The sequence below is a fragment of the Mandrillus leucophaeus genome, unplaced genomic scaffold (assembly GCF_000951045.1).
Source record: "Mandrillus leucophaeus isolate KB7577 unplaced genomic scaffold, Mleu.le_1.0 Scaffold10, whole genome shotgun sequence".
NCBI lineage: Eukaryota > Metazoa > Chordata > Mammalia > Primates > Cercopithecidae > Mandrillus > Mandrillus leucophaeus.
In genome coordinates, this window is record NW_012098098.1 from 3,040,195 (window position 1) to 3,063,589 (window position 23,395).

Sequence of the window (23,395 nt, forward strand, 5' to 3'; positions counted from 1 at the left end):
CTGCTCAGTGACCGCCCGTGTCCCTCTCTGCTTTTTGCTTATTTTCCAGCCACCTAAGTCCAATCTGAATGCCCAAGTCGTTGATGATTGTTTGCCTGTTTCCAAAGATTGGTAGATAGTTGCGTTTCTAAAAATATCATTTTTCTTTAAATCTGGTTTGCATGGAAAACGTTAGGAGAGCTCATATGAAGGGCAATAGCAACCCCGAATCTTGAAACTCGCTCTATCATTCCACTGAAATTCTACCACGTGGAATAATGCTTGAAGGGTCAGAATTCTGGAACTGCCCAATAACCAGTCGTTATCGAGGGTTAGTTTGTGAAGGTGGGAACAGACTGGTTCTGAAATTCTGTTTAATGACAGTCAATTAAGATTTCTGAGTCTGGCTTGAGGTCCTTTTCTTGCATCACAGCCCAGTCGTCCTTGGCAAGAGAGTCTGTATACCGGCCACAGCTCACAGAAACATTGTTTGAAAAAATGTATTTAAAGAACATTGTTTGTGAGATGAGTCTCAATACATAGGACAGACTTTCCTAAGGTGAGATGTGTTACTTACCCAGAGCTGTGAAAGGCTTTACGAATGGAAACTAGAGACTGAATTTTCCAGAATTTTAAGAAGTCTCCCCAACCAATGGCCCCCCACTTTCTTTTTTAAACCAAAGGTAAGAGCTAGTAGTTAAAATGACAGTTCTAAGCTTGACCTTTTGGGTTATGGCAGCTTCCTCTATGAAAAGATTTGGGAGTGGTTCAGTCACTGAAGGAAGGTTGGTGCCAGAGAGAGAAATGGCTTTGGTGCTTTCTGGTCTAGTGATGAGGGTATGCCAGGCCACAGCGAGTGCCCTGGGGCCCTCCGAGGAAGGGGAGAGGGTGGGTTCTGCTGCTGCCTGCTCAGGTGTGTCCTGTAATTTGGATTAGGTGGGCCCAGGGCAGCCTCTTATCACATCTCGCCTGGAAAGCCTGACTGCTGGGTACATTTATAGGGCTGCAGATAGGGCTTGGCCAATAGATTACCTCAAAATCAAGAAGAGGAAGTTATAAACATGTGACTAGACTTATTAATTTTTCCTGGCTGGGCATTTGGTGGAATTAATTTGTTAATGTTTAATAAATCATTATGGATCATAATTGTAATAGAATCTCAGGCTTTTGGTGTTACTTAGAATCTTGGAGGAGACCACGAAGGACACTCAGACGCGGCTGCACATGTGCAGAGATCTTGTAATGTAACCGTGGCTCTTCTCTGCACCATGTGCGAAATAAGCTGCTGCTGGGATTGGGGCGCCGCATGGGTTCCAACACAGTCTGCTGATTGCCTTGGTATTTGCCGTGCCTCTCTGGGCCTCAGTTTTTCCTCTGTTAAGTAAAGAGGGGGCTGGATTAGATGATTTCTAAAGTATTTTCCAGCTTTCAGATGCTATGACTCACTCTTCTCTTTTTCCTTTTAATTTCTTTTTCCTGTAAATCACCAAGACAGTTGTCCCCAACAGTTTAGATGTTATGAATCCATTAGGAATCCTGATGACAAAGGGTTGACCCTCTTTCTAGAAAAATGCCTGTACTAACAAAATTTTGCTTTTGGTTGCAGGAGGCTCAGGGACTGTGGATTCTAGTTTAAGAAACTTGTAGCAAGGAAATCAGGGGAACTGTCTCATTTAGTTGAAATTCTCAAATGCCAACCCCTCTGTTGTGTTCTGGCCACCTCTATGCAGCTTATTCCTCAGTCTAGGAGAAATTTTTCTACCTTGCCCCGGGAAAGAGCTGCTAACTTTCGGCGGGGGGTGCGGTCTTTGGTCATGGTGTTCCAGTTCTCTTCTCAGGTACCCTCCCCTAAGTCTGTCCCTTCTTTATGATAAACACCGTGGCCTGCTTTAGAATTCTGGGTCTCTTGAGATATAGCCTCTCAACTTACAGGTGGGGAAGCCTCAGGGAGAGGCTCAAGTGACATCGCAAGGTCTAGTTAGAGAAAAGTCTTTGCCAGAGTTCTGAGTTTTCAAACCAAGGTCTCATTTGTGTGGGCACAGTGGCTCACACCTGTAATCGCAGCACTTTGGGAGGCTGAGGTGGGAGGATCACTTGAGACCAAGAGTTCCAGACCAGGCTGGGCAACATAGCGAGACCCTGTTTCTAAAATATATATCTGGGTGTGGTGGCACATGTCTGTAGTTCCAGCTACTCAAGAGGCTGAAGCAGGAGAATCGCATAAACCCAGGAGTTCCAGGCTGCCGCAAGCTGTGATAGCACCACTGCACTCCTGCCTGGATGACAGAGCAAGACCCTGTCTCTAAAGAAAAAAAAATTGAATTCACCCCCTTTAAATCAATAAATGCCCAACTGAGGTTGTTGGATGGAGAATTTAAGAAATCCCACCTCCTCCTCCCTAGGACCTGGCCCTGTTTCCCATCTCATGGCCACCTGCAGGGTGACTGGAGTTTCCAGAATGTGTACTTCTTGTGAAGGTTCTGATTGATATTTCCCTTTCTAGACCAGCATGGCTCTACCATATTTTGGGACGTTATGTCTTGTTATTGCTGATTGTTTCAAACTCGTTTGCCCAAAGAGGTCACATTTTAATCAGAAGAATAAAAATGCTATATATATATTTTTTTTTTTGGGGTGGGCGTCTATCCAGCTGCCTCGGGGATTTCCAGCGCTGTTCTTGGAAATGTTGGCTCTAAGTCGATAGGTCATGCTAGTTCTCTCTCTCTTTCTCTGTGCTGTTGGGGAAGCTGTCTACTTGGGTAAGAATGTTCTTCCAAAGGATGTCTTTGGGTGCCCTGGGATGGTTAGGTCCCTAGAGTGGGACATCTTCTGGAAGAGGAACCCAGTGAACTTTGCCCTGTTCTGTAGCTGCTGTTTATTCCCTCACGCTTGTCTCTGTCTTTCAGTTGGTCATAGGAGTTGCCCAGGAAGTTTGGATAATAATAATGACATCTGGCGTGTAAGGTCCAGGCCCTGTCTCAGTTGCTTTCTGTATACCATCTGAGTTCTCCCTACACCCAGTACTGGTAGTTTTTCCTGAGTTTCATCTGGGACTGGGTAGCTGATGCCCTGAGATTAAATGCTGATCCAGGGTCTCCCAGCTGAGCCGTGGCAGGACTTGAATGAGATTGTGGTTCTGTCTCATTCTTAAACTCGTGCTCTTATCACTGTGAAGGAACAGCTGTTTAGACGGGCTAGCCTGAGGGCCTCCTCTTTCTCAGATGGCACAGACGCTGTATTCTATCAGGGAATATGGGGCCAGCTGGGCATCCAGTAACCCAGTTGGTTCTTAGGCTAATGGGCTGCTCAGTGAAGGAACCCGGTGCTGTAAAAGTGATTTCCCCTTCCCTTCCAGTCTTGTGCTAAAACTGGAGCTGTTCACTGTGGCTGTATCTGTCTGAAAGGAAAGGGCCGGTGAAAGCTGGAAGGAGCACAGCCAGCACAGTGGGAGGGGCCCGCAGGGGGCTGCTGGTGGCTTCAGGTGGCTGCAGGTTTCCCACGGAGCTTTCAGTTTGCATTCAGGGCTGTGAGGTCACGGAGGCCAGCATTGCCTTCTCATGGCAGGTGTCCCGGAGTCCCTGAATCTGTGGGTTTCCCCCAAGCCAGCACCTTTGCTGCAAACCTCTGTGTTTCCTGTTAGCAGTTTTTGGGTTGCTGTGATGAATGAGACAATATCCGTAATATCGCAGCATATGTTTCTGTCTTTCCAAGGATGTGTGACCGAAATGGTGGTCGGCGGCTTCGACAGTGGCTGATCGAGCAGATTGACAGTAGCATGTATCCAGGACTGATTTGGGAGAATGACGAGAAGAGCATGTTCCGGATCCCTTGGAAACACGCTGGCAAGCAAGATTATAATCAGGAAGTGGATGCCTCCATTTTCAAGGTAAAGACCCCAGCTCGCTTCCTCTCTGTGGGCACAGTGTCTCCTTTCCCTCATGGACTGGTGGAGATGTTGAGTGACGTCTTTCTCATTTACTTAAAAAGTAATCCAGTTTTTTAAAAAGCAAACATTGGTTCAGGAGTGCAGAATGTGTCTCAAAAATGTACATGAACTGATTTCACGTCTCTTGAGTGACAGAGTCACTTTTATAGTCACTTGTATTCTGATGAGGGGATCGAAGCCTCTTTTCTTCCCTTTTCTGCCGTTTCCTTTTCCTGATGAGCCAAGTGGGAGAAAAGACTTCTTGGAGACCCTCACACTAAGACCTTTTCCCGCGGGCTTCCGTTAGAGGCGATGCATATACCAGGGAAGGTTTCAGTCCTTGTTCTTTCAAAGCTGATACTTCTGCCTGGCATTGTAGGGCCAGCTCAGGAGGGTGAGATGCCATCTGTCATTCCTTTGGGGGCTGGGTTGTGTAGGGGGTTGTGAACCTGCAGCAGATGTCTAAAAATGGTCTTACCTCCCTTGAGAGTAATGAGTTCCCCATGTGTGGAGAGATGTGATGGAGGGTTTGTTCTGTGCCAGGCCTGGCCCATGGCTTGTTTTCTGCTCACACGATCCTGTGTGGTAGATGCTGTTCCCACCCTCATTCTATAGAGGCGCTGAGAGGAGAAGTGACTTGTTGAGGTCTCACAGTTCTTGTATGATGGAGCCAGCATTCAAATGCAAGATGGCCCAACTGTGAACCCTTGGTCCTAACTCCAGAATAGCTGATCAACAGGGATTTCTTGCCGTTACACCTAGATTCAGACAGAGGAACTAGGAATTGGGGCAACCCAGCTCTGCAGACCAGCTGGGCTATTGAGTTCCTTGTGGGTCATCAGAGTGCTGTGTGGGCATCCCTAAGGCTCCAGATGTCCAGGTTTCACCTCTGGGAGATTCAGAGCCCTAGGTCAAGGTCAGCCTAGACTTCCACGTTTGCAAATGTGTACACTACACGTAGACTGAGTCATAGCCCAGGTTATAAGCCATTGCCATGTGGGCTTATTCTCTTGCATTTGGGGGCCAGGGATGGGGAGAGGAGAGTGGGTGTGAGAGAGGGGCAAAGGGGGCTGAGTTGTTGGGGGCCAGAATCAGACCTGAGACCACAAACAAGGTGTGGAGGGAGTCAAGGCTGTAGGACCCCATGACAGTGCTGGACTTCCAGCCACAGATGACTGTCCCCTGACACCAGAGAACAAAAATGACAAAAGATCACACCTTAACCCCAGAGTGGACCATAAATAGGTCAAAGGCGGCTTAAGATGCATTTTGGTCCTGCACATCTTTGCCTGACCGATGTTTGCAGCGGGGCTGTGCATTTCAGTAATTCTGTTAAATCTGCAATTTGAGGTTGCTGGTCTTCTTGAGAATCTGATGCCCATTACTGACCACTCCAAGGAATATGGGGACAAGGGAATGCTTTGCACTCACCTTCGAGGGGGTCCCTTGGTGCCCCCACATCTCCAGATTCTTTCTGATCAAGGACCCCAGGTCAGGGAGCCTCAGCACCAGTGAGTTTTGTGATACCACTGCCTGCTTCCTCACCCTTAGTGCTGTTGCGGATTTCTCTCTTGTTTGATTGCAGATTTTTTTTTTTTTTTTTTTTTTTGCCTTTGGCATCATGGTGACCTTCTCTTGGGAAGGACTGCAGATTTAAACAGTATCAGAGTCCCATCCAGTCGATTGGGAACTCTGCATTATAGATAACCCCAAAAGCCGGAATTTCTCTGCCTTGCCACTGTTGATGCCTGGGTCTGGGCAATTCTTTGTTGTAAGGGTTCCCTAGGCCTTGTGGGATGTTTAGTGGCATCCCTGGCCTCTACCCACCAGGTGCCAGTAGCATCCCCTGCCCTACTGTCACAATAAAAAATGTCTTGTACATTGCCAAATGTCTCCTGAGGGCCAGAGTCTTCCCCTCCCCATTGAGAACCCTGATAAGAGCTGGCCACTGCCAGGATCAACAGACTTAACCAGAGGTGTTGGGTGTTGAGGGCACAGTTGCAGGTTGGACATCAGTAAAACATCTTTAAGACATGGCACAGGGTGCTGGACTAGGCTGCGTAGCCCTGACATGTGGCTTGCTGACAGAGACTAAGCTTCTCCCTTCACCCCATTCCCTGCTTCAACTTGTGCTCGGGGGGTAATGAAATAAAGCCCCAGATTTATACATCTTATGCAATGTTCTTCATGGCCGTTTCAACAGTGTTGAGAAAAATGTGCAAGATTCCCAATGTTTCCGTTGGTTACGCAGTCGCCTGATGTGGCAATCTGAAATGAGTCTACAATCTCAGCAGGAATGGGGCCAGGAGGGAGACGCGGGTGCCCACTGGAGCAGGGAGGCCTTCGGGAGGGCCACCAGTGCCACTGGAGACATGACACCAACAAGAGCCCATCAGGTGCTTCCCTGAGCTATGCTTGTTCCCATCCGTCCTCTGAGAGGCCTGTCTCTGTGACATTGGCCGGATAGGTCTTTGGCTGTTGGATGAAGTCAACCTCGGTCAGATAGAGCCATCTTAGGGATTTTTCGGTTATGTAGACTCTTGTTTCTTTCAACTGTTCAAAGAAAACCTTTCAACAATTTAGGAGTTAAGAAAGAAATTTATGAGTTTGGTTTCTTCCATAACAAGTGAGTGGTAAAAGAGGCCACTTATACCAGTGGCCCTGGGATTCGGATTTAGCTACCCAAGATCCCTCATTGTCTGCAGGTGTCATCCTGAGGCCGCCCTCATGGTATAGATCACAGACGAGAAATTGAAAAAACATTGAGCTCATTTTGTACCAGCCCTGAGTACACTGATGAGGCCCTGATATCAGCTCATTTAGTTTTTAAAAAGTACTTCACCTCCTTGACATGACGAGAAGGGGGAAGATCTAGTTAAGTGAAGGTTATGATTCATGGTTGTATCAGGCATCGTAACAGGCCTGAATGAGTTAAAACTCAGTAGCACAGTTTTTTCCAATTCAGCAGGCCTTGAAGGGAAAAATAACATTTAATTAAAAAAATACAACATGAAACAATCATATTAAATTAGGAAGACCTCCTGGTCTGAGTTCAATGCTGTCAGCCTGAGTTGTGCGTCAACAGGAGGAAGAAGTTATGGCGGAGGCTGAATGAGCCATAGTGACTGTTGCTGGCTGCAGGGAGCCTTGAAATCACTCTCATGTCTAGTTTTTGCTCTAGCTCAAGAAGGATCTTGAGAGATCATCAAGCTAAGTTGACCTTTTAATGCTGGCTAGAGAGGCTGGGAGAGGGCCAGGTGCCTGCTGTGTCACTTAGTTCAGGGCAGGCTGCAAGCCACATACCCGATGGTGGTCCTGGATGCCTCCTGGCCATGGGCGCTGCTGCGATGGATGATGTGGCCTGGCCTTGCTCTTGGGGTGAGTGTGAGCTTGGCATGAACGAGTGAATATGGCAGTGCCTTACAGGCACCGCAGCTGTGTATGTGTACCAGCTGATCACAATGTTGCCATGAAATCTGTGCATTTCAAGGCCCATTTGGGATGTGGGTTAACTCAGTGATTCTCAGATGGGGGAGGTATCATGATTTACCCTCCAGGGAACACTTGGCCGTGTTTGGAGACATTTTTGGTTGTCACAGCTAGGAGAGGGGTGCTGTTGGCATCTGGTGGGTCAAGGCTAGGGATGCCACTGAATATTCTACAATCCACAGGACTACCCCACCACAAAGAAGGGTCCCAGCTGACATGTCAGGCTTGCCACGGTGGGGAAACCCTGATTTAAGGTAATAAAAATTGGAAACTACAGTTCATTTAGTACGTGGTTTGCTCTTTTATTTCTTTAAAAATAAACAACAGCAACAAAACCCAAAGTAATGCCTGGTCAGTGAAGCAGTTAATGAAGGAGAACATTAAAGACCGTGTACTTTAAGAAATATTTTTAGCGGGGAGTTTTACATCAATGTCACATAAGGAAACTACCACTTATGCTCACTAATAGGAATGTTCTTCCAGTTTCTTTACCCTAGGTAGAGGTGCAACATTTTGCATCAACAGAGTAGACAGCATTGGCCTTGAGCAGTAAGCATTCTTGTCTTTTTTGAGAGGAAAAACAGTCTGGGCTATTTTAAAGGAGCTGTGACTCATGGGGGCATGATGGAGTTTCTGGAAGTGTGGTCTCTTGGGTAGCTAAATCCGAATCCCTGGGATACTGGCTAAAGACAGCTACCTGGGCTGGGTGTGGTGGCTCACGCCTGTAATCCCAGCACTCTGGGAGATCAAGAGATCAAGACCATCCTGGCCAACATGGTGAAACCTCGTCTCTACTAAAAATACAAAAATTAGCTGGGCATGGTGGTGCGCACCTGTAGTCCCAGCTACTTGGGAGGCTGAGGCAGGAGAATTCGCTTGAACCTGGGAGGTGGAGGTTGCAGTGAGCTGAGGTTGCGCCACTGCATTGCAGACTGGTGACAGAGTGAGACTCCGTCTCAATAAATAATAAATAAATAAATAAAAATAAATAAAAAAAGATAGCCACCTAGACCCAACCCCACTTCCCCAGTGAGAATCTTGAGGGGCAAGGCCCAGGAATCTGCATTTTTCACAAGCTTCCCAGGACCTGAGAACACTTGCAGTGGTGGAGAAACTGTTGGGTTGGAAGTGGGTACAGCTGGCATTTAATCTCAGACTGGGTGACCGTGCGAAAGTTACTTACCTCTTGGAATTGCATTTTCCTGAATGGGATTGGGAATTCCCTACAGATCTCCTATCATGTTAGGCTGGAGGACACTGTCTGATTTTTCCTGGAACCGAAGATAATTCTCATCTGACTGTGGTTTCCTCCTAGTTGGTGTGTCTGTATTCCCGTTTTGCAATCTTAAAATCTGTCCATTCACCTGTCCATTCACCATTCTACATTATGACTTTAAGATATCCGCTTTGAATTTCTGGTCCTAGTTCAGATCCTAAGGCTTGGAGAAGTCAGAAAACAGATCTGTTAAAAAAACACACACAATGAAGGGAAAATACTTCATTACATTTTGAACAGCACCTGGGGGGAAAAGTCTAGAATAAATGCAAAAATGCAAAACAAAATTTCTATTAAAAGTAACAGGGCGATGGATGACCATTTTGACTTTTTGCAAATGTTCTCTTTTCATGCTAAATTTTAGGGGTTGATCCGAAAAAGCAACAAGTTGTTCTTTGTTTTGAACGCTCTGGTGAAACCATATGCAGCTTCCTCTTTGTGCTGTGTAAACCTCAGGTATCTCCAGCTCTTCAGCCAGGGAAGGGCTTGGCTAAAAGGCACACTCCAGGGTTGGAGGAGCCTTCAGCCTGGGTTTGACTTCTGACTCAGCTGTGTGAACCTGGAGGACCCCCTCCCTGGCTTGGGTCTTTTCACATCTGGTCTCCAGACATCTGATTGGAGTCGCCTTGGGTCCTGAAATTGAATGAGAGTTGATGGCCAACAAAGACTCGTGGGAAGGGAAGGATGTGTGGGGTCCTGGTCATGGTGACAGATATTTGTGATTGGAGTCGGCCGTGAATTTAATGTGCTTCTGTTTCTTTCTTCAGGCCTGGGCAGTTTTTAAAGGGAAGTTTAAAGAAGGGGACAAAGCTGAACCAGCCACTTGGAAGACGAGGTTACGCTGTGCTTTGAATAAGAGCCCAGATTTTGAGGAAGTGACGGACCGGTCCCAGCTGGACATTTCCGAGCCATACAAAGTTTACCGAATTGTTCCTGAGGAAGAGCAAAAATGTAACTATCCTTTATGGGTATGAAACCTTCCGGAAGCTGCCCTGGCCTGCAGCCTTCACCAAAGAGCTTGGGTCTGGGGTAGACACAGGGTCTGGGGCACATGGTTTCAGTTAAACAAAGTAGTTCTCTCCTTTGCATAAGCAGAGATTGAGATCTCTTTCCAGTGACCTTGGAGGGAAGGGCAGAGGAGACTGGGTGCAGCCCAGCCTGTGTCCCACTTGCTGCCAGACCACAGACGTGTGTAGGGCTCCCCTGGACAGGAATAAGCATCCTCCAGCAGTTTCTGATGAGGAATCCTTTCATTTTCCAGCAGCTTGCACAGGAGGCTGGGGGAAAATATGGTGGCCGCAGAAGGACTGGATCATGAGGGTTGGGAGTAAAGCTGTCAGATGAAGTCGTCAAAGATGGTGCCATGGGCTTCATTGTTGGAGATGGGATATGCCTCAATGTGTTATTAGATCCTGATCATTATTTGGGAACTCTGGGATGTGATCATTCCCGAGATTTCTTCCAGCTCTCAAATCCCAAGAAAACATTTGTGACAGATTAAAGCAGGACAGCAAAAACATGCTGCACCCTGGTCCTACGTCACTAAAATCAGTCCCAAAGTGCTGAGCTGGGATCTGGCCTCAGAATCCTTCTCAAAGCCCTGTGCTGTGCTGCTGCTGTGAACTGTAGCTGATTTATGAGATAAAACCTAATTACCAGCACTGGTTTACAACATGCTTTTAACACACTGATTTTCTGAGCCACTTAATGGGGCTTTTAGAATAACCCACTCTGACTTTCTCCTTTTAAGCTTCTGAGTAGTCCATGAATGCCTGTAAGAAATAGAAACCCCCAAAAGTTCTTGGGGCTGTGCAGAAGTTTGACGTTTTGACTCTTCCCACTGTGGGGGTGTTGACTTAGAATTTTTTTAAAAGTTAAAATTGTGACTCAAACAAATACATAGCGAGTCTGTGTCAGAGAGTTGTTTAATCGTTATGAGGGAGGCAGCATGATGGTAAAGACGGTGGACAGAGAACCCGAGGCGCTGGTGAATGTGGCCCATGAACAAGAAAGCTGAGCCAAACCTGATGCCCGACCCGGACAGTACAACTGCGGTTTGGGGCGTTTGTAGCCTAATCATCCATAGTTAACACCTAACTCTACTGAGCCTGAACCCTGATCAATACTAAATAGTAAGGCCAACAAACTGACCTTCCCTTAGAGAATCGGGTGCCTCCAGGAGGAAATCTCTACATAATAGTCCGGGGTGGCCCTGAAAGGCTAAGCAGTCATCTTTTTGCCTCATTTCCCAGTTTTGGGCAATTTTTTTTTTGTCACCAAAGAGTAAATTGTGATTTGAAGGAATAGAGAAGTTTATTTTGGCCCCCACTCCCACCCCCAAGATGAGTCAGGCTTGAACCGGCAGGCGACCCCGACTTGTTTATAGCATGGGGTGTGGCCAGCATCACCTGATAGTGATGTTAAAGAAGCAGCAGGAGGTTCTCAGGGGTGAAGCAACGTAGCATTTGCATAATTGCCTACAGGGGCCCACTCTCCTCTGAACCTCAGTGGTTTGCAGGCTACATGGTGGGCGCCCCACCTGCTCCCTACTTCCCCATCAGTAGCTTCTCAGTGAATTCTTCAATCTATCGAAATGGAATCCAAATTCAGCCAGGAGGAAACAGTGGGTAAATTCTGTGGGTCACTGGGAATAATGAATTTTTGTGTTTGTTGGTTGTGATATGTCTCACACTGATAAACTTCGTAAGGTAAGTTGTCGACTGAGGAAGCGGCATGAGAAGGGAAGGAGCAGAGGCTGGCCCAGCGTGCTCCTGTGGACGCTGTGCACCTTTAGGCGGTTTGTGATTACGACTGGCGCCCACTGGGCATCAGTGAGGGTGCTGCGGTGCGTGTGTGGGCATGGCTGTGTGCACTGATGCACATGTGTATATTTGGAAAGGCCATAAAAAGATTTCCTGCCAACTGGCAATACAAAAAAGACCCCAACCTGCCAACACATTTTGCCAGGAAATCTTTGAGTGTTTTCAAATGCCCTGGCTTATAAATGTAACCTTCTTAGGTTAGCGAATGCTTGCTGTAAAGTATATCTGATACAGATTCCTTTTGGACTTCAGAAAATAGAAGACAGAGACCAAAATGCTGTCTTTATCCTTTAAAAGTGTTAGCAGAAACAACCACCACCACCGCCACCAACTTCTCTCTTTTGACTTTGCTGATCAGATGACTGAAGCATGGGAAAAAAATTCTGCGTCTTTCCCAAACCAATGAAGACACTCACTAACTTAACGTTTCCTTAAACTCAGCATTTTCAGAGTGGATCATGGCTTCAGCGAAGGCTGTGATGCCTCCGTGCCATGTGTCATGGTGTTTGTCTGGTTTTCTATAGGCAAACTAGGCGTGGCAACTGCTGGCTGCGTGAATGAAGTCACAGAGATGGAGTGCGGTCGCTCTGAAATCGACGAGCTGATCAAGGAGGTAAGCAGAGGCAGCGTTTCAGGGGTCTGGCCCTGCCAGGGCGAGTCTCATGTCATCTGTCAGGGACGGGCACCGTTCTTGCTGGATGAAGGCAGCCAGAGCCTCGGGCTCTCTGAGGAAGTGGCATCTCCACCTGTGCAGAGCTGGAACGGGACTGGCTCGGTGCCCCCTCCCCAGGTTGGCCTCTGCCGACAGGTCAGTCCCTCCTTCATCCCTAAGGCTGGGCCTGAGCTGCCTGTTACGTGTTAGTGAAGTTCTTTCCAGCTCCAAACTGTTCAAACATTTTGAACATTTTGGACAGCAGTCTTTTAAATGGCATCGTGAATTCCCTTGCCTTCCTAGCAGGCTGCAGAGAACAAAATGCAAACTTTCCTTGCTGCCTGTGCTTGTCATGGTGGCGTGGTGTGTTGTACCAGCTCTCATGCCTATTTGATTGCTTCCTTTTTAATGTGCAGGTTTTATTCCTTAACGAATTAGAAAACTGGATAACCAAGCATGTTCAAATTGCACATAAACTCCTCATAGGCTACAAGGGAGAGGGTAATCGGGGCCTCCTTAGGCAAGAACACATGGCTTTTGTATGCCCGTTTCAGCTATTGGGATGCCCTTTTCTTCTGTCTTTGGCCTCTTAACTATGCTTTTTATGGGTATTACAAGCTGGACATTTGCATAACTAAACTTCACGCAGCCTTTCCAAAAGGTGGTGTGAGTACTGTCTAAATTCTTCTTCTTAATAACATAGCAATAATGGAATCCTTAAGAGTAGCTAGGCTGTCAGAGACTGAAGATAACAGAATGTCACCTACCCGAACGGCCTTGCTCTTCTGCAGAGGCAGCTGCCAAGTGTCTGGGTGGTCTTTGGCAGCCGACTGAGTGAACTCTTGGCTTCGTGGCCCTCCACCAATGTCCTGTTTTCTGTAGAAGGCTTTTCTGCTGACTCAGCCGAGAGAGTGAGATAATTGGATTGCTACACCGGGGTCACAAGAAAAGCAATTTCAAAACATTTCATAATTGGATTTATCAGCCTCCTTTAAGGAATGGGCCAGAGATTAAACATCTGCGTGTGGCTCATTGAGTGAGATTCTTGAAAGCATGGCAGCCTTTGGCCAGCATCACCGTTCATTGGTGTCTCAGAGCTTGCCTGTGTGTCCAGGGCTTTGGGGGCAGTTGGATAACTTGGAACGCTGGGTCTGCAACAGGCAGGTCCTGGAAAGGACCAAGAAACTTATTAGCGGCCCCCAGAGAGCCTAGTAATTTGGCCACATGGTTTGAATGCTAAGCCCGGTAGATTTAAGGCCTAGGGCCTTTCAGGTTGCAAAGTGAAGCTTGACTTTTGTGTCCTGAGATAAAGGTGACAATATGGTTTTAGTTGCACATGAACTGTTCATTTTTACAAACACTGGAGCCCCGGGTGGGAGATCAGTGACTGAGCTGCCCTCCTCTCCCTCCCCTGACTGTGCAGCCTTCTGTGGACGATTACATGGGGATGATCAAAAGGAGCCCTTCCCCGCCGGAGGCCTGTCGGAGTCAGCTCCTTCCAGACTGGTGGGCGCAGCAGCCCAGCACAGGTGAGGGTGGGTGGCCCAGAATTGTCACCAGGCATGGCCTGAAGGGGTTTACGGCATTCCCCCAGCCAGGGACGGAGTGGGGGTGGTTGTTGCTGTCATGATCCATGTGTCATTGAAGGTAGCTGAGCCCTGAGAGGTGAAGAACCATGGCCCTGGTTTCCCACCATGAGGGCAGAGCCCAGCTGTGCCTTTGGCCCTGCTCTCCGCTGCTTCTCAGGAGGGCACAAGCTGCTTTTTCCTTAAGTGATGTCCATGCCAGCTCTCCCCACGCTCCTCGGAAAGTCCAGCGGGGAGGGTCTAGTGAACTTGTGTAAGGCTAGAGGGAAGATGCAGCTCTTGGCCACACTGACGCCCCCTCCCTGGGCGCTCCCTTAGTCGGACAGTCTGTTAGGACATTAAGGACCCCTCAGAACCAAAGATAGCCCAGGGCATTTGGAGGAGAGGAGAACTCAGACCAGGAATAGGAAGTTTGCTCAGAGCCCTGGATTTGAATCCCACGCTGGGAAGTTGCAGATCTTGAGCCTTAGTTTATTCATCCATAAAACGGAGAAACCAGGACTTGCGCCATGGAGTCACAAGGGTTAAATGAGGCTTTCATCCTTTGATGCTCTTCTGATGAGCCACTCCGAGCCCCTAGCTGCTTGAAATGCCCCCGCCCCCCAGGCCCAGGCTTCTGCAGCCCGTGACTGTGGTTGCTTCCTCCCTCAGCGTCTTCCCCACAGCCTCACATCCCTTGTGGGAGTCTGGGAGGTGGCAGCTGGCCCTGGAGGCCTTGAAGGTTGCCAGGCCGTGGGTGTTGATTGAGAGGCCCCTGGAAAGGCGCCTCTGTCTGTGCTGCAGGAATACCTTCTGGAAAGCTAGCTTGCACCCCCAGGCTCTCCCCGAGAGAGAAGCCCTGGGTGGTGGGTATGCAGTCCAGTGGTATTCTGGGGGCAAGTGCTTGAGGTGGGAAGGAAATGTGGCCCCACAGTGTCACACTGACACATGATCAGAAATCCCACAGCATAGAGGAAGTCCCCCCGACTTGCCACTCTGGTGTTCTACATTTGTGAAACAATGGCTGTCTGCTCTGGTGGGGAAAAGCACTGAATTCAGCGGAAGCCTGTGCTCCCTGGGGCCTCTGGCCCGCCATGTGCAGCCTTTTAAGGGACTTGGAGAAGGAACGATTGGGGTGGCTCCCTGGGCACCACACCTGGGTGGCTCTGAGCTTGCTTCTCTGTTTCTCCCGCAGGCGTGTCGCTGGTGACGGGGTACACCGCCTACGATGCGCACCATTCAGGTACGGGGTGGTCCGGGCTGAGCGGGGCACGGGCAGTGTTTGAAGACAAAGCCCAGATGACCCAAGCAGGGTTGCGGGGTTCTGTGGATGAGCAGGACCTGGTGTGGAAGTCGAGGCCCCGATTTCTCCTCCTCACCATTTGGTCGGGAGCAGGCGAGTGGCCTCTTTTGAGCCTTTTCTTGGATTGAAACAGCAAGTAGACAGAGTGCTCTTTGAGGCTGTAACTGCAGGAGAGAGAGTGAGGGACAGGCCAGCATCCATGCCAGTGCTGCCCCTCTTTGGGGGCCGCAGGTGGAGTGATGGAGCCTCTCAGAGCCTTATCTCAGGCTCCCGTGCCTGCCACCTCTAGGTGAGTGCGGCTGTTCCTATTTCACGGGCTCAGGAGCCCTGGTCACGTAGCTTTGTGTGCTACAGAGTGGGGGCCTCCCCACAGCTGTCCCGTCCCCACACCCACCTGCAGTGGGCAGAGGTGGCCTTTGTGTGTAGTCTCAGCAGCTAAGGACCCTGGTTGCACTTCTGCCAGCTGCCCCTGGAACTGACACTCAGGCATGGTGACAGCATCTTCTGAACAGGGAAGCCGGGGCATCTTCTAGCATTGGCTGGTTCTGTGGGAGCCCAGCAGCTGGTCTCATCAGATGGGCCACAGACGTTAGGGCTGGGCCTCTGGGCAGAGGAGGAAATGGGGCCGGGATAGGAGCATGCTGGCCGAGGTCTGCATGGGACAGTTTTTTGGGTTGTGGAGGTTGGTTCTCACCCAGGCAAGAAAACTACCGAGATGACAATGCCCTGTCCATGAAGTCTGTTTCCCAGCAGCCCTTTGAGCTGGGGGTTGTTTTCAGTCCAGCTTCACAGATGAGGAGACTGAGACTGAGAGTTCAGGGTCTCATCCAGGTCACGCAGGCCTCTGACTAGAGCCTGTTCTTGAGGCCTCCTTGTGCCTGGCAGCTGCCACAGGAGCTCAGTTCTGGGAGGCCCTGGGTCATGGGGCTGACTCTGGGCTCACCAGCCACCAGGCTGTGACCTGAGAGTCTGCTGACCGATGCTTTCCGGGGGCTGTGGAGTAGCCAGGCACAGAACTGAGTTGTCTCAGCAAGATGCAGAGACACAATTTGGGGAGAGCATGTCCTTGAATTAGTCCAGCAGAGTCACAGCCACTGCCTCATGCACAGAGCATCCTAAACGTCCTTCTAGAAGCTGTGAGCTTTGTACCTCTGTCCAGCCCCACCCCCACCTCTGTGTAAATCCATGCCTCAGTTTCCTCACCTGGAAAATGGGTAATCATTAATAATCTACCTTTCAGGGTTAAGTGTGCTGGTAGGTCCCGTGCCCTGGACACAGCACCTGGGGGGTGCTGTGTAGACCGTAGGCTATGATTTATAACTTCAGGAGTCTTGTCTGCGTAGATAAGCATTTGTCCTCTTACCCAGTTTCTTTAACTGGTGCTTACCTGTGCCAAGCACAAATACAAGCTCCGATAATCCTCACAGCAGCCCAGTGAGGTGGATGCTGTTTTATCTACTTTGCTGATGAAAACCTGAGGCAGAGTGGGGAAGCGGCTTGCCCGAGGTCATCCAGCTGGGCAGCGGCTGCGCTGGGACCACACGTCAGGCAGGTGGGCTGCAGGGTCTGCGCTGTGGGCATCTTTGTTGCTGCCTCTGTGGTCAGGCCGTTCCCCAGCACGGCTGCTCTTGTGGGTTGCAAGGGCAGGGCTGGGTTGCAGTGGGGCCCTTAGTGTTGCAGAAGGCTCACCTGCCCCACCTGGGCAGCCCTTGGTGAGTGGCTTCTCACCTGTCAGGTGCAAGCCTAATAGCTGGAACCTTCTCTCAGCATAAGACGTTCTGTGGCGTGTGGTCACTAAGACACTCCTGCACAGGTGTCTCTGAAGCACTTAGCTGTTCTGTTCACATGACTGAGAGGTGCTGGTACCAAGATAAGGCCCCGGAAATGACAGGGCAAAGGGCCAAAGGGGTGACGGAGTTGCCTGAAGCGTTTCATTCCTTTGGAACAAAGTTCGAAAGTTGCTTCAGGGTGAAGGAAGCGGAGTGTGTGGAGTCAGCAGGCAGCGCAGAAGTTGCAGACTTGGCGTGGGGGGAAGATAGTGAGCAGGGAAGAGCGAGGCCAGTGGGGAAGATGGTGAGTGAGGAGGAGCGAGGCCAGTGGGGAAGATGTTGAGTGAGGAGGAGCGAGGCCAGCGGGGAGGATGGTGAGCAGGGAAGAGTGAGGCCAGCAGGGAGGATGGTGAGCAGGGAAGAGCGAGACCAGTGCTGCCATTTCCTTCTGGGTGACCCTCTCTAGGCTTCGGTTTCCTCAAGTGTCAAATCAATGAGGTGGACCAGAGCGCCTGCAGCTCTGGCTTCCTACCCTGCGTGATTCTAGAACCTGTGTAACTCCAGCATGGCTGGAAATGGAGCCGGTGAATGGTGGGTTGTCAAATAATAAGGCAGGGAGCAGAGCCCAGTGGGAGGGTCCAAGGAGTTCTGAGTGCCCAGCGGTGTCTGCAGGGACCACAGATGGCCTCAAGGCCTCCCCAGATGTGGTGCCTTGCACAACTCTAGGGGGTGCCATGGAGTCGGGCACCTCACAATTTGTGTGGCTCCACAAGGCAGCCTTGAGCTGGTCTGGGGTACTTAGAAGGAGCTCCGAACTCACTAAGCTCATTGCTAGCGTATGTAATTCTTTTGGTTTAAGGCGATTAAAATGCAGATACCTCCCTGCATTTACATGTTATCTGCATTCCTACCTTAGTTTAGTGTTTTCCAAACTTTGGTCACTTGAGGTCCACTGTCACAACTGGTTTTCACAGCCTGGACTGTTATTAACATCATGTTTTTCCTCAAGTCTGAATTTTTAAAGCTTATTTTAAGTGAGAACCCACTATCATTGCCTGTAAAGGAAGACCTGTGCCACCTGTAAGTAGGTGACACTGTCTGGCTAGAATTGACTAAGATTGTATTTGGCTTTCATTGAATTTGTCTTGACGTCCGACAATGCCCTGAATTTGGAGCCCTAAGTTCAGTGCCATTATTCAAAAGGGGAGGTTGACAGGTGTTAAGTGTTAGAGAGCTATCAGCACCAAACTGAGGCTTGCTTTTTGAGGTAATCGTAATCAGAGGTTGGGGGAGTATTGAAGGTGGAATAATCTTGTGATTACATGTATCACCCCTCCCCCATTATTCTGTGTGTGCCACATTTGGGGAACCCCTGCTTTAGTTGGAGTGTTTTTCAGACTCTTTCCTGAGAACAGATTTGGATGAGGGTTTTGCAGAGATTCTTAATCTGAAATCCAGGAAATACCAAGGGCACTGTGAATTTGTTGAGAAAAAGATTATGTCTTTATTTTCTTTAACTTCAGGTTTAAATTGAGCATTTCCTTTTGTTATGAATGTAGAAAGCAGACCACAGTGTCCTTAGCAGTGCCTCTGAGACAGAGTATCATCATAAGAAATGACAATTGTCGAAACATCGTTTGCCGTCAGCCTGACTTGTAAATTACAACAGTTACCAGACCTTCTCTAGACGTTGTATTTAAAGAGTCAATGAAGAAGAACAGAGAACACTGTTGTAGTTCATAGTTTCTGTCATTGGTTTCCTTAGTCATTCTGTATATTTGTTCATGCGTATAAAAACATTACTTCTACAAGCAGTACACGGATTTTCCCAGAATTATCAAAGTGGTTCAAGAAACACAAAGAGTTACCCATGTGGGTTTGAGACAGACTGTGCACTTGGGCAGGAGGGACCCTGTGTGTCTCCCCGCAGCACCCTCATCGTGTCCCTCTCGTCCACAGCGTTCTCCCAGATGGTGATCAGCTTCTACTATGGGGGCAAGCTGGTGGGCCAGGCCACCACCACCTGCCCCGAGGGCTGCCGCCTGTCCCTGAGCCAGCCTGGGCTACCTGGCACCAAGCTGTATGGGCCCGAGGGCCTGGAGCTGGTGCGCTTCCCACCGGCCGACGCCATCCCCAGCGAGCGACAGAGGCAGGTGACGCGGAAGCTGTTCGGGCACCTGGAGCGCGGGGTGCTGCTGCACAGCAGCCGGCAGGGCGTGTTCGTCAAGCGGCTGTGCCAGGGCCGCGTGTTCTGCAGCGGCAACGCCGTGGTGTGCAAGGGCAGGCCCAACAAGCTGGAGCGCGACGAGGTGGTCCAGGTCTTCGACACCAGCCAGTTCTTCCGAGGTCTGTACCGTCGTCACCTTGCTGCCCCCATGTCTTAGAGATCACGCCTCCTATCCGTGTGCCATTTGCAGCTCAGGGTGGCCCTGTGGTCTCACAGAGGGATGTGGAGGAGCGAGGGGCATGGTGTGGCAAGGAGGGGCTTCTTTGAATGGCACTGTGTCCTCTCCCACTGAGCGATCCTGGGGTGCGTCTCTGTGCTTCAACTTCCCCATGTGTACAGTGGGGGTGCAGAATCAGTACCCTCCTCAGGTGATTGTCGGGAGGGTAAAGGAACTTAACCTCATGTTCTTTGGAGTATGTTCTGTGGACAGACCCTGAGCGCTGGCTAGAGATACAGAGTCTGAGGCCCTGCTCCAACCACAGGATCCGAAACAGTGTCTTAGTAAGGTCTCTGGAGACCTGTGTGCAGGTCATGAGATACGCTGACTTTCCGCACACTAAGTGCTCAGGATGGCAGCTGCATGCACTAAGTGCTGCCCATCAGCTTTCATTGTTCTATGAGGAGGATGTGTAGGATCCCAGCCTGGGTGTCTTCTGGAGGGCTAGGATGGCGGCTCCCTTCTCCACGTCCCCATGCTCTCTGCTCCTCTCCCTGCAGCAGCCCGAGCTAGTGTCAGGTCTCAGCTGCCACTGGCCTGAGAACTCCCAGAGGAGGGGCCTGGAAGGGCAGGTGTGGCGGCGTGTGTGGGCTCAGGTGCATAAGCCCTGAGGAATCCCTCTAATGAGGGGGTGTGAGGCCGGGGTTATCACCCCTGAGCAGGCAGCACGGCACGGCATGGAGGGGCGTCCTGCCACGTAGATTCCTGGGGCTGCCTCACATCCTCTGACTCCATGGGTCTGAGGCAGGGCCCAAGATTCTGCATTTCTACTGAACTCCCAGGGAAGGCAACTGCTGCTGGTCCACTGGCCCCACTTTGAGACCCTTTCACTTGGCTGTCGGAGAATCGGGTGAGGGCCGCAGCCCTCCCTGGTGTCATCAGGTGGTGGTTGCAAACTCAGTTGCCTCCAGGGGCCAGGCAGGTAAGAGCAATGCACGAATTCTCGAGAGATAAGAGGGAGCATTGAGCAGCTGTGCCCATGGAGAGGCGTTCAACTCAGGCCTTAAAATCCCGGCAACAACCTGGAATGGCCAAACCAACAGCTCCTTGCTTGGAATTTGGCCCAAGGGCCACCAGTTTGAGATCCCATGGTGCCCTGGCCTACCTGCTGCAGCACCCCTGCTAAGCCCCGAATCTCCTGATCCCCCAGCCCCTGCTAAGCCCTGGGCCTCCTGATCCCCCAGCCCTGCTGCTGCGGGAGTTGGAGGTCATCTCGGCCTTGCTTGCCAACACCCTCCGCCTGTGTCATTCCAGAGCTGCAGCAGTTTTATAACAGCCAGGGCCGGCTTCCCGACGGCAGGGTGGTGCTGTGCTTTGGGGAAGAGTTTCCGGATATGGCCCCCTTGCGCTCCAAACTCATTCTCGTGCAGGTAAGTATGGGCAGGTTTTGTTTTTTTTTCAAGATGGAGTCTTGCTCTGTTGCCCAAGCTGGAGTGCAATGGCATGACCTTGGCTCACTGCAACCTCCACCTCCCGGGTTCAAGCGATTCTCCTGCCTCAGCCTCCCGAGTTGCTGGAACTACAGGCCCGTGCCACCATGCTCAGCTAATTTTTTGTATTTTTAGTTGAGATGGGGTTTCACCAAGTTGGCCGGGATGGTCTCGACCTCGTGATCCGCCTGCCTCGGCCTCCCAAAGTGCTGGGATTACAGGCGTGAGCCACCGCTTCCCGGCCTTATGGGCACCTTTGAGCCCTGCATTCAGGTCTCCTGGCCCCCTCATGTAAGGATCAAGTTTTGGGCTGGAGAAGAGGTCACAAGGACGGAATTTCCACCTGTGTAGGAGGCAGGCCTGGGCAAGACCTTCAATATGGGGGAAACAGATTCTTGCCATTTCCGAGCCATCTTCTGGTGTCTGGGAGGCGCATAATCTGTGTGTGTGTGTGTTTTCTGCTTTTCTTTTTTGTTTTTTAAATCTAAGCCTCTTATCCAGAAAGATTCTACCTGTTCAGTTGCCTGAAGGTCTAAGTGACAGATTAGGGCACTGTCAGCCGTTATTTCATGTGGTCAAAGGAATTAATCTTTAATGGTGGGATTCCGGGTGCTGGCTGTCCCAGCTGGGACAGTACTGGGAAGTATGGAACAGTGTTGGCAGGAGTACTGCTTACCCTTTCTTGGCATTCTAGCTCATTCAGTTGGGACTCACGTGGCACTGGGGTCATCAGAGGACCTGGCTAGGGTCAAAGACAGTGCGCATCCCCTTTGGAGCCTCCGCCTCCACCTCTGACTTTCTGTACCTCCCATCTAGATTGAGCAGCTCTATGTCCGGCAGCTGGCAGAAGAGGCTGGGAAGAGCTGTGGAGCCGGCTCCGTGATGCAGACCCCCGAGGAGCCGCCGCCAGACCAGGTCTTCCGGATGTTTCCAGATATTTGTGCCTCACACCAGAGACCGTTTTTCAGAGAAAACCAACAGATCACTGTCTAAGTGTGTCGCTTGGGCGCCCCACCCCGGCTGCGTCCTGCATCCATCTCCCTATTGCAGTGGCCTGCATCATGATTAAAGGATGTGGATCCCCCTGTCTGGGGTGGGATGCCTTACTTTGCACTTAACTTAGTGAGGGCATTCTCGGAGGAGTAGACGTTTAATACAAAGTGGCGGCATAGCCCTGCTGAGATGTCAGTGGTGGCCTGGATGCTGTAACCCCAACGTGTGGCTAAACATTTTATTTTCTACATTTTTCCCTTCATTATCATTAGTTGCTGTGATTCTTTCTGCATTTTTGGTTAACTATCATTTCCAAAGACTTGTCATTCAGTAATATTAGCAGATAGCTGCTTCGAATAAAGGAATTTGGAGTTTAAAAATCAACTCGTGAAAACAAGGTTGTTTTTGTCTTTATCTTTTGTTAGAATTATAGATTTATGATTTCATAGGCTTGATTCTATATGAAATATCTTTTTACTTTTATGCATTTTAATAAGATTTAAAAATTTTTAGATACAAACCCCCCTTTAATGAGTGCAAGAAAAACTCTTGACTTGTTAGAAGAAAGTATATTCTTTCTAGAATTCGGTGCAGGAATATGTCTTCATATCCAGGCAAACGGGTATATTTTTATATTCAGACAATCCTTCTCCTCTGGGGCTTTGTTGCCAGGAAGATTAGAACTAAATTTATTTTTTTTTCATTTCTGTAATGAAATCATCCCAGATATCTCTTGTCTTCTTTCCAAATGTTTTTCACATATGTTTAAAATATTTCTACTTTGAATTGTCGGATTTTCCATGTCCTTCTTTCTCCTTTGTGCCCAGCCTGAGTCAGCACCATCCCACATTCAGAATCTCCCAGTGAAAGGGCAGGAAGGGGCCTCACCTGTCAGCCTTCATTTTGAGAAGGTGGAAGGTGTTGGGGTTTGGGAGACAGCTCATCCGATCTCCCAAGTCTCATGTGACATGGTGGATTTGTGACCGTGAGAGTTTCCGGTTTAAAATATGAAAAACCAGTTTCCTTTTCCCCACGCCATGCCTGTGGAGGTGACAGTCAGACCCAGAGGTCCTTTAGATGTGGATGAGCTCACAGGTGAATCGAGGAGAAGACCAGGGGACGTGCCTTTTCCGTTTTGTCCAACAAAGCATTATATTTTTAAGAATGCCAGACCTGTTTGCTGAAGTGTTCGTAAGATAACAATAGGCTTGAATCTCCAATTCAAATGAATGTCAAAGCACATATCTTTAATATGCTGAATGAATATTTATTTTTGTACCCATTTACAGTATATTGATCTCTTTTATTCTTTGTTAAAATAAAATGCTCTTTTTTAAAACTGCTGTGTACTGTATTTTTTTCCTCACTGTCAAATACGATGCAATTCTCACCAGATTCTGGGTTCTGTAAAGGGGGAGTTACGGCTGCAACGTGCAGGTTTAATTCAGTGCGCTGGACTAAAACAATATTGCACTGGGATTTTAAGGATTTTTTTTTTTTTTTTTTTTTTTGAGACAATGTCTTGTACCTAGGCTGGAGTGCAGCGGTACGATCTCGGCTCACTGCAACTTCCGCTTCCCAGGTTCAAGCGATTCTTTTTTTTTTTTTTTCTTTTGAGACGGTCTCGCTCTGTCACCCAGGCTGGAGTTCAGTGGCCTGATCTCAGCTCACTGCAAGCTCCGCCTCCTGGGTTCATGCCATTCTCCTGCCTCAGCCTCCTGAGTAGCTGGGACTACAGGCGCCTGCCA

At 49.5% G+C, this 23,395-nt stretch overlaps 1 protein-coding gene across 1 annotated transcript; it reads left to right on the forward strand.

The window, feature by feature from the left end:
* The first annotated feature begins 3,521 nt into the window (after positions 1-3,521).
* IRF8 (interferon regulatory factor 8) lies at positions 3,522-22,986 on the forward strand. The gene is made up of 9 exons (XM_011971603.1): positions 3,522-3,565; positions 3,691-3,865; positions 9,437-9,620; positions 12,016-12,104; positions 13,567-13,672; positions 14,904-14,951; positions 18,740-19,126; positions 20,479-20,594; positions 21,471-22,986. The coding sequence occupies exons 1-9, from the start codon at positions 3,537-3,539 to the stop codon at positions 21,645-21,647; spliced, it is 1,311 nt and encodes a 436-aa protein (XP_011826993.1). The 5' UTR covers positions 3,522-3,536; the 3' UTR covers positions 21,648-22,986.
* Positions 22,987-23,395: the final 409 nt, after the last annotated feature.